This window comes from Hakea prostrata, chromosome 8 (genome assembly GCF_041222555.1).
Source record: "Hakea prostrata isolate BN-2017 chromosome 8, UWA_Hpros_2, whole genome shotgun sequence".
Lineage (NCBI taxonomy): Eukaryota > Viridiplantae > Streptophyta > Magnoliopsida > Proteales > Proteaceae > Hakea > Hakea prostrata.
This window is the reverse complement of record NC_142607.1, coordinates 42,172,449-42,188,448: the sequence shown is the minus strand read 5'-3', so window position 1 is coordinate 42,188,448 and position 16,000 is coordinate 42,172,449. Positions and strand designations below refer to the sequence as shown.

At 38.4% G+C, this 16,000-nt stretch overlaps 1 protein-coding gene across 2 annotated transcripts in view; it reads right to left on the bottom strand.

Annotated features, from left to right (window-relative positions):
- The window catches only part of CTEXP (kinase family with ARM repeat domain-containing protein), a 43,406-nt gene extending 28,207 nt beyond the window's left edge, over window positions 1-15,199 (bottom strand). The window contains exons 1-3 of one of the 2 annotated variants that reach the window (XM_089165288.1): window positions 14,941-15,199; window positions 9,446-9,544; window positions 6,624-6,775 (exon numbers count right to left, since the gene is read on the bottom strand). In XM_089165288.1, coding sequence (XP_089021414.1) covers window positions 6,624-6,775; window positions 9,446-9,544; window positions 14,941-15,066 — 377 coding nt within the window. In that variant the 5' untranslated portion in view covers window positions 15,067-15,199. The remainder of the gene's footprint in view (window positions 1-6,623; window positions 6,776-9,445; window positions 9,545-14,940) is intronic. The other variant, XM_089165287.1, reaches the window with a different exon arrangement.
- Between the last annotated feature and the right edge of the window lie 801 nt (window positions 15,200-16,000).

Genomic DNA, 16,000 nt, shown 5'->3' with positions numbered 1-16,000 from the left:
TACAACATCAATGTAGAGTTGTCCGAGAAGTACACTATAAACTTAATTACTTAAGTACATATCAATATATAACTTCTAACTTCAAAACATCAAACACAAAGTAACTAACAATAAAAGGAAAGTACAACTTAGTGCCACGAGGAGTGCCAAGAGTGGATCCATCCTATGAGCTAAGTAGGACTATGCCTGTAACATCCTCTCCTCCAACCAACGAACATAGACATCCCATGACATTTTATGTCTATGGTTGTCAAGGTAATCAACAACTGAAACTTTATAAGTCTGGTCATCAACATGCCTAAAATAACTAGTCTGAGGGAATACTCAATTTGAATAGGGAAGTCCTGATGGAGGGGTTATTTGTCATGGTATTTGGAGAAACATGAAAGAAACAAAAAAAATTGAAAATTTGGGAAAGCTACAAAACTTGTAGGAAAAAGTCTCAAGTTTCCACGAAATTTCCCATTGTTTCCCACAAAATTTGGGAATTTTTTTTCCCATGAACCAGCTGGTCCAGCTAGGTTGAACCAGGTTTTGACAGGTTTCAAGGTTTCGAGAAATTTTGACGAAATTTTGACTATTTTGATCGAAACTGGGGATTGTTTTTGGTCCCTTAGTTTTTCGTTTCAAGATTCCCAAAATGAGAAATTTCCGTGAAAATTTTGCAAGTTTCAACGGAATTTTGTTCTATGCCCCCACCTTTGCTACTACCAAGTAACCCTCAGATGCTACGACCTATCAGATCAGCCCTCCCTCCCCTCCTGCACCTTCAGTATCCACTCACTCCCCACCCTCTGGTGTAGAACATCCCCTGCAAGAACCAAAAAAAAAAAAAAAAAAAGGTCCTCCTTCTTCACGTCATCCCTTCCACCTTCTAGCTCTTGGTTCTCTCTTCATTATGTCAAACCCTCCATTGATGGCTCCATTAAATTTGCTCTATGATACCAACCCCTCCCCCCCAAAAAAAAGGAAAAGAAAAGAATAAGCCCTGAGATATCAAAATGGAAACCTTGTCTTGTTGGTCTCCCTTGGTCCAGATAATCGTTTAATATTGTCAAAAGATCACTCATAAGCAATACTCAGCTCTTGGTAAATGGTCTGTTCATTTTTAAGATCTACTCTGATGATGGGGCTCTATGGTTAGTAGGCGCTCAACCAATCTTGCTCTGCCAGTGGGATCCCAACCTGCAACTCTACAAGGTCGACTTCAGCTCCAATACCATGTGGGTTGCCCCACCTGGTCTTCCACTAAGTACTGGAGCTCTGGATGCCTTAGTAGAATTCGTTCAGTCCATGGATTTCCCCTATGCACCAATGCTGGCACCACAATGATGGATACACCCTTGGTTGCTTGAATTTCTGTAGAAATTTCTACTGAGCCTCCTCTACCTGCCATCATTTCCATCATAGAAGAAGGGCTTAGTTTTGAGTAATTGGTGATTCATGAAACATGTCCCCCTTACTGTACCGAGTTTTTGGGCACCATTTTTCTGGTAAAGCTCAAATAGCCCATGGTGTCTCACTGTCCCTGAAGACCAGTTCTCTCCTCAGGTCCATCTTCTGCAAATGCCCCTGGTTTGTCCTTTCCAACAAAAGTAGTATCTCCAGCCCTGGCTTCTTCCCCAACTCCAACTGGTCATTGGTCAAGATCCCTCAGCTTCTGCCTTGACACCTTGCTGCTCAAAGTTGCTCCAGGGGTCTACTCTTTACCCACCTCCTCCACCTCACCCTGTCACCACCTGCAAACCAAATCATGGCCAGAAGCAGACTGCGACCCTGACATTGTCTATGTGAGCAATTGCATCTGATTCTCCATCTAGCATGTCCAGCCCCTACCCACTTCTCATTACTGATCACCAGCAGGAACCATCCATCTTGTTCCTTTTCTAATGGTCATCCGAACAATTTCAGCCCCTCCCTGGTAAGGCACCAACTGATTGCCTATCCTAACAAGGGATACAAAAGTCTTTTCACCGTGATCCTTCTTTAGTTTCTATATCTAATGGCTTTATCTAGAACATCAAGGGTCAGAACTCCCTGGCCAAACATGCCCATATCAAGGCCATCATAAAATCCACTAAAGCATCTACTCTCCTGGAAACTAGAGTCTCTTCATAGTAATGCCACCCATATCACGTCTTCTATCGCCCCCTTGTGGTCAACTACAATCATTCCCCTAAAAGTTGCATTCAGATTCTATTGTAGCCCCGAAAATCCATACCTCTTCTCCCAACTTCTGCCCCTTCATCTCTCCCTTCCCAACTCATCCACTTTCTCTATCTCAGTTGTTTATGCTCTCAAGTCTCAACAGAGTTGTTGAAAGTCTCTAATTATGTGGCCTCTCTCTCCTGAAATCTAGGATTGGATCTCTCCCATGGAATATTTCAAAAGATTTCAATGTTGATCGTTTTGGCCATGAAATAATTGATGGTCTGCCAATCACTTCCCTTCAGTTAAGGGTTTCAACTATTGTATCAAAGATCTAGTAACAGTGACCTGAGATGCTCCCCTCTCACATGGCATAATGGATACTTAGTGTCGACTGGGTTTACTCATCAATGAAGCCTGGCTCTCCTTTTTCTCCAAATCCGATGCCTTTTTCCTCTTCCCTGTTCTGTCGGATTATTAGACCCCTGATCTACTCATCCAAACATTTTTCTCATTTGATTTCAGTCCCTTATTCTTTTACCACTATCCATGAGGATCAGGACAAACATGTTCATTGCTTCTCCCTCCCTGCTACTTGCTATTGCAAAACAGCTCAGCAAAGCTAAAGTTGCTCACACAGTTTGAAGTTCTACCTCTTTTGATAACGTCTCCTCTTGCACGTTCTCTTGTTATTCTAATTTCTCTGCTCTCCAACCCCAGTTTCTGGTGGATAGGCACAATCCTATAGTCAACAAGGAAGAAATATACTCTCATCTAAGCTATCCTCCCTCTCCTCTCAATAAGAAAGCATCCAGTACCAAAAATTACGTATTGAATGGCTTGAGCTTGGTAACTAATAAGACATGCTTCCATCAATCTCTAAAAGCTCTCTCCTCCCTTGCCCCTAGCTCATCATTGCTCTTCAGTCACTGCTATCCGATATTGAGGACAACATGTTCTCCTCCTCCTCTCTTTCCAATCTGCCCCCTACCCTATTCCTCATCCCCTAAAACCACATTAACAAATTTGTTCCCCCTTCCTTTTCAGCTTCTTTTCAATTTTTCCAACGAAAAATCCTTTAACCAAATCTCTTGCATAATTCCAATAAAGCTACAAGTCTTGAAGGTCTTAATAAGAGACCTTTTCTTGGATGGTAATGTACCACCAAAAATTTAATCTTACTGAAGTCGTTCCTAGTTTCTCTCAAAACCCCACCCTAATGTAGTACAATATTTGAGTGATCAAAAACAATATACAAACAAGATCTTTTCACTGAGATTGAATTCCAGCTTTGAGATGGTCATCAATAGCACAAGATCATAGGGTAAGTAGGATAGAAACTAAAATTGATATATTAATGGTAACATCTAAAGAACATCAGACAATGGGGCAGAATCGTAGATTCACAACAAGAGCAGATCTGTAGGTCAGAATTGGACAAAGCCGAAATCAAGTTTACCAAATAGAGAAGAAAGGGTATGCTGAAATTCTGACATGAAATTGTTGAGAATTGTGCATGATCCAAGTCTGCTGCCTTGGTACGCAAGCCTTGGACAGCCTTGGTCTGCTCATGAGTTGCCTACTTTCCTTTATTGGAAAAGGTTCCTTAGTGATCAAGGTTTAGGAGAATTAGAAAGTAGAGTTTATATTTTCAGCATAGTTTCTATTTTCAAGTTCTTTATAATTTCAAATACTTTCCTTTTTACACAAGTCCATGAGATGTATTTATCTTTCCTTTTTTAGACGGCAAGATGGCTTGCTTCTCAAGTTGTAATCAAGACTTTTTGAATTCTATGAATAGGAGGCTGCGATTCAACGAGTCTTTAGCTAGAATCGCAGACCCTTGCTGCTGTGATTTTTCTCAATTTCTCTTCTCTTCATCTTCTCTTTCTCTTCATTAGTTCAGCTACTGTTTAGATTATTAAAGGCTTGATTTCTATCAGAGACAATGGACATATCTGAATAATAACTGCAAACAGAGAATCTATCACCAAAATAGATTGGCTAATGGATGACAAAAGTGAAGGAACAATAAGAACAACCAAACACCCAAGCTTCATACCGCAAGCTGGATCCATTGGAACAAACACCTACTTTCCTAGACCAAACACAAGGGGATTTCACAGGAACAAACTTGCAAAAACAACAACGACAACAACCCTTGTCCCAACTAACTAGGCTGGCTACATGGATTCTTGCCTTCCAATCAGCTCTGTTTGAGGCCATACTAGATAGGCCTAAGCTACGCATATCCTTTCTCACCACTAACAAACTTCCAAATAGCTACTTCAAATTTCATTATGTGGTAAGCAATGCACCAGATAACATAAGTTCCTTTATATAGGCAATCTAAAAACATGGAAATTTAACACATCCACTAATAACTAGCTAACACACCAACAAGAGTATTAACTCAAACTGAGCATTGACTCAACTGCTACACAACACTTGACAAAGGAAAATTCCTCTTGACAATGGAGCATCCTATTCACACCGCAACTTTGAGCACCAGCTAAGGCTGCCTCCTTTCTCCTTTCTTTTTCTTCCTTGCCTTAGGACCTGAGGCTGAGGTCTTGTCTTAGGGCATCCAAGCTAAAACCAATCAACACCTAATCTTCTCCCCTCTCCAAATAGAAGTCTTTCAATTTCATCCACTTACCTCTACAAATGATTTCACGATCTTGTCCAAGGCGTCGCCCTCTTCCATCTCATCCATCTTATCCTCCATCTTTTGAAAATCACGGGCCTTCATATCAACCTACTGAAGTACCAAATCTTGCTCTCTGGGGATTGTGGGACTGATAAGGCCACTCTCTACCGCCTACCTGAGTTCTTCCCTTGGATCCCTTCCTGTGATACACCTTAGGCTCCTCCTTATCTCGGCTAGGTCGATTACCCATCACTATACTCCCATGTTGGATCTCACCCATAAGAGGCACCAGCTTTGGAAGGGAAACTTCTTTCCTACCCCAGTAAGATTTTGTTGATCCAATCAAACTACCAAACCTCTTACATATATTGGTATAGCATGTTTGCCCTCCAATCTTCACAATTAAATCCACCTAATCCACCTTCGAAGTCTTCTAATGGTTCTTACACCCCATTGTTTGGGCTGCCATTTTCCAACCCAAACAGGAAGGAGGTGTTGGCAATTGCAGAATTTACGACTACAGTATTACGGGCTTTCTCAAACTAATTTGAAAAATCTCCATTATGCAGGACTCTATCTAAATCAATTAGGTCTATTCTTATCTGCTAAAAAAGCCTCCATCTAGACTGCTCAACAACCTAAAGAGACCTCCTAGATATTGAGCAAAATTGCTCACTTCAAGCCTTTAGCCCTCACTACCATCTCCTCTACATAAATGATGGGTCCTCCATCTCCCTTTGGCTTGATCCCCAGCACACTCTACACCTGATGTAGAACCTGGGCAGAATCAAACCAGTGCTTCTACTGGACCAACTGGGCCAAGTAAAACCAGTCTGGGGAAATACTCTAGAAGGGCCAAAACACTGTTCATTGAGCAGTAACGTTTAACAGTGTCACAGCTTTGTTTTGGGATCTTAATGAGAGTATTATGAAAGATTTGATGAGATCCGTTTGCATCTACAGCTTTGGAAGATTGAAGACCTTAGTAGAATCCATGTAGCCAACCCCATTTAGTTGGGACAAGGCTTCTTCTTCTTGTTGTTGTTGTTGTTGTTGTATTATTTGTTTACCAAATTCTGAAAGAAAGTTTCTATTTTATCATTCAAGCATGTGGCTGACTATAGAGCCTAGATCCTAATTTTTTCTAATTATATTAAGTTTCTAATTTCTGTGGCTGAAAATATTAGCTAGCTCGACAAAATATTCAGCCCATAGTTTCTATAGTTTATACAAATTGGAGAGCAAGTAATAGCACTCTATAGATATGTAATAGGCCATTCGCAGCCCACAGATCTTAATGCACTTATTAACAAAGCTTTGCTTTGAATTTATTATCTTTTCCCTTTGCTTGAGTGATAAGAAGGATCAGGACCTTGCTGTTGAGAGCTAAATAGCTGGGGTTGAAGAACCTAGCTGAGAGAGTTGAAACACATTTATCCCTTTTTCTTTTCTTCTCTTGTTCAAGCCTGTGTTGAAGTTACTGCTGTATTGAACTAATGCTGTACCTCATTCAAATCCAGATCTAGTCTCTACAATCTGATTTGGCCATGCCCCCTTAGACTTCTAATTCTATCTTAGTTATGAGATTTCTGATTAGAGGGTTTAATTGTGATTAAGTCATCCCTGATCTTAGCTCAGTAGCTCACATTAACAAACATGAAATGCAGACACAACAACCATGCATCTTTTACTTACATAATATCCATATAAAACCCTATATCCCATAGTAGTTCTCGTCACCTTACCAAAACCTAGCTCTCTTGCCAAAGGAAAAACAAATTGACTTCAATGAAGCATAGAAACAAGCAATGGAGAGTTTATATACCTCTGTGTACCTTCTAAGCCTAATTCCTTAATCTTCTCCGAAAGTGGCACAACAGGTTCAGTTACAATGTATATGGTAACTTTTGCAGAAGAACCATCAGAAGTTTCGACCTCAGTGCTATGAAGGAATGATAAAATATTTGGATGCCTGACCTGAAAAAAAGCGCGCACACAAAAGCTTAAAAGGCAAAACTTACACAGGAAAGTTAGAATAGCCTGGAGAACTATGTTAAAAGTTGTCAACAAGTACTATAAGGAGTCTTCCAAGGTTGCGTCGAAAATGGCTTTAAGCATTCTTTTAAATTTGAGTGGTGAGACATGGGAAACCTGAACTAGCTGCTTACCTAACTATGATTTTTTAACAAAGGTGCAGAGTCAACCTTGTCAACCAACCCAAAATACATCAAATTATTTTCACCAAAGGTGGGAAACGATGACACAAGTGCTCCTCATTCCCTAACAAATTTTATCCAGGGATTTTTTTTGTCGTGATCTCTCTCTTTCTTTCTTTCTTTCTTTCTTTCTTTCTTTCTTTCTTTCTTTTTTTTTTTTTTTTTTTGGGTTCCCTCCTTTTTGGGGGGAGGGAGGTTACAAAGAAAGGCCTCCCATGCAGCCAAGATGGTCCAATTGGATCTATTTTGCATCAAAAAAGTTTATTTTCCCCATGCTTAGGTTCTATAGGCTTTAGGCTTCTTATTTTTGGGTTCACTGATGAATGGGCCAAATATGCCCATAAGTGAAGGTGATATCCATACGCCACAATTTATACACTTATAAACCATTAGTAATTAGTAATCAGTAATTATTCATTATTCTAGATAAAAGTGGGAAAATAATATTGGCTTTCACACACATGCAGGTTATAGGGCAACGCGTCGAAAGTCAAAGTAGTGCTATATGGATGGAGATGATGATATTTCGATACCAAACCACCTATAGATCACTTGCATCAATCAATCAATGATCAAGGGCAAGATCAGAATTAGCTTCATTATAATAACAAGAGACAAGTTGAAGTTCAGTCCAAAAAGCCCAAGCAGTTGTGCACATTAGAGGGCCCAACCATAGAAAAAAGAAGCACATAATCATAATTTTGACAATTCAGAAGTTTCTTGAAATAGGTTAAATATTGGGTTCATTTCGTCCAAAATTTAAAATGACACAATTTTAAATCTTGGAGCGGGTCAGTCCGAAATCAGAAAATAAAGATGGTCAAAAACCGATTTTGGCTAATTTAGAATATCAGTTAATTACTATTTACTATTTTTTTCATATTTTCTCTCTCCTTTCAAACATCTATGTGTTTCCACCGCATTCCATTTATTTTATTATATATCAATTTATTTTATTTACCTAATTGGAGACCTATGGAAAGGTATAGAGAGTGTAGGAAAGACCTTCATTTGATATTTATTGACCAAGAAAAAGCTTAGGATAGAGTTCCTAGAGTGTTAATTTGGCAAGTAGTAGAGAAAACAAGTGTTGCAGCAAATTTGTGGACATAGTTAAGGATATATATGATGGTTCAATGACAAGCATAAGGACAATGGGGGGATAAAGAATTCCCAACTACATTTGGGCTATATCAAGGATTAGCTTTAAGCCCATATTTATTTGCACTCCTAATGGATAAATTAACCAAAGACATTCAAGACGAGGTTTCTTGGTGTATGCTTTTTGCTGACAATATTACGTTGATAGATATGACTCAAGTAGGGTTTAACACCAAGTTAGAATCATGGGGCAGCTTTGGAGTCAAAAGGCTTTAAACTAAGCAGAACGAAGACAGAATATCTAGTTTGTTACATTGGTCATGATCGGTCAGACAACAAGGTGGTGAAACTTGATGATAAGGAGATTCCTCAGAGCAATTGTTTTAGGTATTTTGGTTCAATCATAAATAAAAAAGGTGATATAAAGGATGATATTTTCCAAATAATTAAAATAGGGTTGATGAAGTGGAGAGGTGCATCCGGAGTCTTGTATGATCAACGTATTCATTTAAAGCTTAAAGGAAAATTCTACAGACCATCGTTCGGCCAGCTATGATGTATAGTGCAAAGTGTTGGGCTGTTAAAAAGAATCATATAAATAAACTCAATGTAGCATAAATGAAAATGCTTAGATGGATAAGTGCCAAAACTAGGACGGATAAGACAAGGAATGATCATATTAGAGCTAATCTGGGAGTAGCTCCAATAAGTGATAACCTATGAGAATGTCGTTTGAGGTGGCATGGCCACGTTCAAATGAGGCCTATAAATGTCCTTGTACAGAGAAGTGATATAATCCAAATTGAAGGATTAGAAAAACTAGAGGCAGACCTAAGATAATCTTAAGAGAAGTGATGAGAAAGGATATGCATAGGTTAGGCATTATATCCCTAATAATTATAGGGGGAAAATGGTCCCAAAGTTTGATCCAGGGGATAAGGTTATAATTTAGCTATATTGCAGTGGGGCAACAGTAATTATCCCTAATAATTATAATCTCAAAACTGCAGCCAAGAAAGACCGATACTCTACTGCTGGTTTTACTTGCTCCTCCCTGGATCTGAGACCATGGGTTACTATTTAACAAGAAGTATCATTCTGAAGCACAATTTTGTGTAAGGCTTTATTATGTGACTTTGCTTTACAAAAAGTAACTGTTACTTTTGATGAAAAAAGGACTGCAGAAATAGCATGCACAACTTCTTGATGCTACAATGGCACAAGCCAGACAACAATATGATGAGATGCCAGGAATATATAGTAAGCTGAAAGGCCATTAATTATTGACCACAGGGTGAAAATTGAAAAATATTAACCATATGGAGCTCACCGTGCGAAGACGCTTCACGCCATTGCGACCAGCTGCTAAATGTCCATCCTGGGAACTACTTCCCGAAAGAGAGAATATTGACACCAGAGAACCATCATCCTGATGAATACATAGACCATTAAAGTTAATCAACTGGCATGAAAATAGCACCAATATTTTGTTTTTTAGAATCATGTTTCAGTCTACATAAATCATAATTATACAATTCAGTTGGACCGACATCTACTTATGACAACATACAAGAAATACAAAACAAGTTTCACTGACTGTGGCTTGTAAAGGATCAATGCTTATAGCCAGTGAATGTAAATAGAAAAAAATATTAAGGATTCATGGTTCACCAAAAAAAAAATTATTAAGGATTGACGCATAAGCATCCAAGAAGCCTAGTCACATGGATTGGTTAGGCTCCAACGACTAAGAATCTGATCCTCATATGGGGTCCAATTGCATGTTTACTCTTTCAAACGTAAAGTTGTATCAGGTCATTCGGTGATCACTTATATGTAAATTGTAGGGATCATCATGCTGCTAACTGGACAAGTCACTATTAGTGCCAGGAAAGGCAGGAAGTCAATTCCATTTGATCATAGAAGTCACTGGATGTCAAGATATTTTTTCTAGAGGTGAATTTCTCTTCGAACATGTTACTGACTTAAAAAAGGAGTTAGTTTGGTTGGTTTCAGCTTTTCTTTTCTTTTTCTTTTTCTTTTTTATTTTAACTAATGAAAGTTCAAAGATCTAGTAGTAGGTCCAAGTAGATCAGTAAACACATTACTTTTCAAACTTGTTCATAATGAAATAAAACCATGTGCTTTGTTCTCTCCATGACATGTAAAACTAATTGAGTTCTCCACTCTTCTTCTCTGCCAACTTTTTTACTTCTACTAGTCTATCTTATTTTCCTACTTCATTTTGTCTGGTCTTATTTTTCTTACTACACTACTGTTATTTCCTATATCATCTAGATCTACTTAAGTTTTGCATGCTCCCAGCGAGTGCTTATTTTCGAACTTAAATCAAATTCCTATTTCTAGAATACATATGAAATCATATTTCTGAAACTGTACGTCAGTACCTCATACTACAAAACTTTGTTATCCCTTTTACCTATAACAGCAGAACCAGCAGTGAGGTAAAGACTAATTTTAGTTAAAAATACTGCTAGAAGGGACGCCAGCCATAAATATGCACCTCAGACTTAAGGAGCACAGTGCCAGCGTCACAGTCCCACATCAACTCTAAAATAACCTAAGAAAATAGCAAATCATCATGGACTCCATCGAAAAGTGGTAACATACCCCTCTTACTGATGTAAACCCAGTTTTAGGGTTAGGGGTAGTAGTGAAATTTCAAAAAAACTAAGGGCTGCCCAGGAATTCCAGCAAAGAGAAAGGTTGATCTAGAACTTAAAGGGTATTTGTAGCTTTGGTTTTTTTTTTTTTTTTTTTTTTTTTTTTTTGGGGGGGGGGGTGGTTTTGGCTAGGGTGGGAGAGGGTCTGGTTGCTGCCTTGAATGTTCAGACCTTATTCTAACGGTTCTGAAACATAGGGAGGGTCTGAGCTGCAGTAGATTTAGGTTTCAGAAGTTTGAAACAAATTGCAGAAATTTAGAGGAAGAAGATGGACTGCAGGAATTTTTATGGACTAGGGAAACTAGGCTTAATTGGGGGATAGTTTAATGTTAACACAATCTCATTATATTGAGAAAATGTAAAACAAATTTAACCATTGGGATTCTTCACCAGTGAGCACACCGTTTGACTCTAGCATCAACTTAGTGTCGAATCATCGAAGAGCAGTGTCACAAACAAAGTATGTTAGTGCTATATGTTGTCTCATGTATGCCATGACATATACAAGGCCAGACAAAGCATTTGTTGTAGGCAAACTTAGTAGGAATGCAAGTAACCCTAGTAATTTACATCTGAAAGCAATTTCAAGGTTTTGAGATACCTTAAAGGGACAAATAGACTATATTGATTATCCTACTGTTCTGGAAGGCTTCACAGATGCTAGTTGGATAACAGAGAGCGATGACCAATCCACACAAGTGGTTGGATATCCACTCTTGATGGGGGTAATATCTTGGGGCTCTAAGAATCAGACTTGTATTGTTAATACCACTATGGCAGCAAAGTTTGTAGTGTTGGCTTTTGGTGGTAAAGAAGCTGAGTGGCTCAAGAATTTGTTAATAAAAATTCCAATATGGCCAAAACCTATGGTACCAATATCGATACATTATGACAATAAAGCAACATTGGCTACATGGTGAGTGAGATTTCGCTACCATGAAATACCAAGATCTCAACACAATGAAATACCAAGATCTCGACCATCTCGGCGAGATCTTGGTCAAGATATGCCATTTTTTAGGCATCAACTCGGTAGCCCATCTCGGTGGGTTTTAGGGTCCCAGTTGGGCTAAAACTTGATATTCAGCCTATTTAAGGCCTTTTGGACATAGTAGTGGCCTTGGATTTGTGAGAAAACAACACTATATATGATTTCTAAGTCTACCCATAGTGTGAACCCGAAATGTTGTAGGATTAAAGAATGCAAGATATATAACATGCAATATAAAACCATTAAGGCATATAAATAAAAAGGCAAGTGTATCAAATACATCAAATAACTTAAATGTCATCAAGATTCCATCCATATGAGTATTACAATCTTAACTTTCTAGAATAGAATGACAAAATTATACAACCGTTAGAAGTTCTATATAAGTCATTAACGCATAAGTTCATTAGACAAGTAAAGAATGATTGAGCTTCCTTTAATGTTGTAGATGTACTAAAAGTAGTTGCAAGTGAAAATTTGGCTGAAATCCGCAAAAAATGAGGCAAAAATTGAGAGTTCCAGCGAGATATGGCTAAATCTGGGGCGAGATATGGCGAGATCTTGAGCGAGATATTCCATTTCGCAAATCTCGATCTCGATCTCATCTCGACTTATGAAAAAACCAAGATATCTCGTGAGATCACCCACCATGATTGGCTAGAGCATATAGTCAAATCTATAATACAAAGTCTAGACACATTGGACTGGAATACAATTACATAAGACAATTGATTACTGCTGGAGTGATTACCATCAATTTCGTAAGATTGAGCCAAAATTTGGCAAATCTACTAACAAAACGTCTTGCTAGGAATTTGGTAAACAATACTACAAGAGAGATGGGTCTTAAGCCCATTCCCTAAAGGCCTGTTTGGTTTTATAAATCTAGAGATTTGAAATCTCTGGATTCACAAATGAGAGATTTATACCTGTTTGGTTGTGTGAATCCCTGGATGCATGAAATCTAGGGATTTGCCTTTTTACACTAAAAACGTGAATCTGTAGATTAATGAGTATGAAGTGAAATCTCAACTATAAAAGTGCTAAACATTTGAACCATAACTCCATATATGTTTTTTCATGATGAATCTACAAATTTCATTCAAAAATCTAGGTTAACCAAACAGTTAATTTTATGAATCATGACTCCATAAATTTGAAATCTCTAGATTTTTTAAATCTCTAGACTCAAGTAACCAAACAGGCCCTAAGATCATCAATAGGGGAAACTCATCCCAATACTTGAAATATCAAACTGGGTATATAGAATGATCTGCACGCATTGGATTGTGTCACCAACCCAAGGTAAGGGCTTGTTACCTGTAATGTGCTGAGTTGGAGGGTGAATTGTCACTCTTAAAAGGTTTATAACAGTTTGTGTCGAGGTGTTGGGTTATAGGGCATCTTTTATAACTCTACTAAATGAGTGCATGAAGTGAGGCCACTTCTGTTGAGTTTTAGGCTTGAACTCTAAGGCATTCATGATACTAGATATAGACACATGGCCTTTATACCTCTCGGCTTAGTAGGGTACTTGTAAAGAAGTCAAGTGTGTGAGATGGGTCCAGCTTGTCACTAATGAATTACCAATTTGAGGACTTATCTACTGTGTACTTCTAACTAACTTCGATTAGTTTCACTAAGTGGATGTTCGAGTCAAGAGACACCTTTCATTTATGCATTTGATTTCCAAGGTTGTTTTGTGAGAGCTCCATTACATTAAAAATGGTGGGGGATTGTTGTAATATTTTTAATTATAATGGATATACAATTACTAGGTCATTGGAATTAATTGAATAAAGTGTTGATTTGGTTTCTTTATTAGGACAGATTTTTTATTTAGTCCCACATCAAAAACCGAGGAGTCGGAATCCAAACTAATTAATGTGTTCCTATTAATCTCAGTTTATGATAACAGGACAAGCTAATGAGTGTGTGCGGCATACGAGTGAGGATTGTTTACCATCGAGCCCGGTGGTGTGGGCAATGGGTTGTTTACTTTTGACGCACGCACTTGCCACTTCACACACTTGCATCACTTCGAGCGAGATCTGATCTAGACCATTTGTTTTAACCAACGGTCGATCAAGGTGATGGAGGTAGATCCATCTAAATCCGAGAAGATCCAACAGTTAGATTAGCATCAGTAATCTACCCGTTACAAAGATGAATCTTGATCAATACATCCAATCAATTTGAACCATCAAATTGTGCAGCCAAACGATACAATGCCCAGATTTGACCATGTATTGATGTGACTATACAGAAATGTACCTATTTGTATAGTCATTAACTAACAAATTAGTACCTCTCTGCCAATAAGTACCCCCCATATCACAAAACAGACTATTGTACTTTCATAAGAACTTGGTGGTCAAATTTTGTCATTGCATTACAAAATCTGATAACAACTTTCAGTTGGGTTTTCTTGTATCTTGGGAGACTATTCACTGTAACATAATTGCACACAATGATGGGGGTGAATACAGTCTTAAGGAAAGCGGCGTTGTAACTCTCCTGGAAGTACCAACGTCCAATTTCTTCTGTGTTGTCTCGGGTTTGTTTTTCTCACACTTACGAAACAGACAAAACATCCAGAAATGAGTTAAACACATCATAATGTCCACCAGAACTGTGAAGAGATTGGTAGCTAAGCTTGTTTAGGTGAAACAAGAAGAACGTAGCTCATTGGATTCAAAAGGCTAAACCCACAAAATAGAAATACCAATTAAGCCAACAAAACACGCCACCCGCCAATAAAAGGCATCACCAAATCCGGTGGATCAAAAGAGAACGTTCGCTGAGATTGTTCAGGTTGAACAATAAGCCTATAGCTTATGACATTCTTAGGCTATGATGAATTGTGATTAAAATGCTTTAAAACCTAGTAAATGCTCTAATTGGCACCCGAACTATAGATTCAAACCCTTGACGCATCACCAAGCAAACCAAAATTCAAATAACCAAGAATTATAATTTAAACGATACAGGAACTTCAGAAATGAAACGCAACTATAACTTTGTCTGTTACAGGGGATCTCAATTACGCCTTCCAATGACTAGTAAAGTAAAATCGAAATTGAGAAACAAAATATATGAGAAGAGGTAGAAGAACATAAAAAAGGGATTCAGAAGGATCGGTTTTGAAACCTTAGAAGTTCCACGATAGTGAGTCCAAGAGCCCCAAGCAGAGAAATATGGCTCTCCAATGTTGTAAGGTAGATCTTTCGGTCCGGTTCCAGATCCGGCGACGACGCCCTTCAAGAATTTAAACATTTTCCTTCGAACGTTTACAGGATCTCGCGAGGAAATCCACAGAGAGAGGGAGGGAGGAAGCGGAGAGCGAGTTCCTCGTTCGATCTGTGAACACTCAGCATTGGGGTATTGTGATTGAATTACTCGATTCGTTGCGAATCTAGACGATTTGGTGTTTCGCGAACTACGAATTTTTCTGGTCTCTGGACTTTAAACGGTGTAGATTTTCTCTTGCATATTTGCTCTCAACATCTATCGGCAAATTGGAGGCCCGATAAATTATGAACATATTGTTCGTGTCACTTTTAACCATGTGGGAAATTCTTGCGAGAATAAAGCAAGTATTGCATTATTGTGTACTTCAATTTGGTCAAAAATTAGTAAAAGTCGGTAGACTTAGGAAATTCTTCCGTATAAAGGGTAAATCTCAAGGAGTCCTTTAAGTAATAAGTAGCTAGGTACATTATGTTGGAGATATGTCATTGTGTCTATAGAGAGCGATATGAAATATAGATAACACAATATCTGCCATAAGTGTTGCCTCCTAAAATCTATGGGGGGATTGGGGTTTAAGCAAATGGAGCTTATGAATAAAGTTCTTCTCGTTAAACTCGGCTGGAGACTTTTGACGGAGCAGTCTTCGATCTGGGCAAAGTGTTTTAGGGCTAGATATTTTCCCCACACTTCCTTATTAGATCCCAAGGTGGGGAAAAGGAATGGTTCGTCTATCTGGAATAGTATCCAATCTATACTTCCGAATCTTAGGAAGTTATTAATTAGATCGGTGGAGAATGGAAAAAAAAAAAAAACCTCTTTCTGGTTGGATCTTTGGATATCTAATAAAAATGATCATGTTGTGGGGGATTTTAACATGTACTTTGCGTCCTATAAGGCGACGGTGACAGATGTGGCTAACATGAGAGGTAGATTTTACTATGAAATCTCACTTACCCTT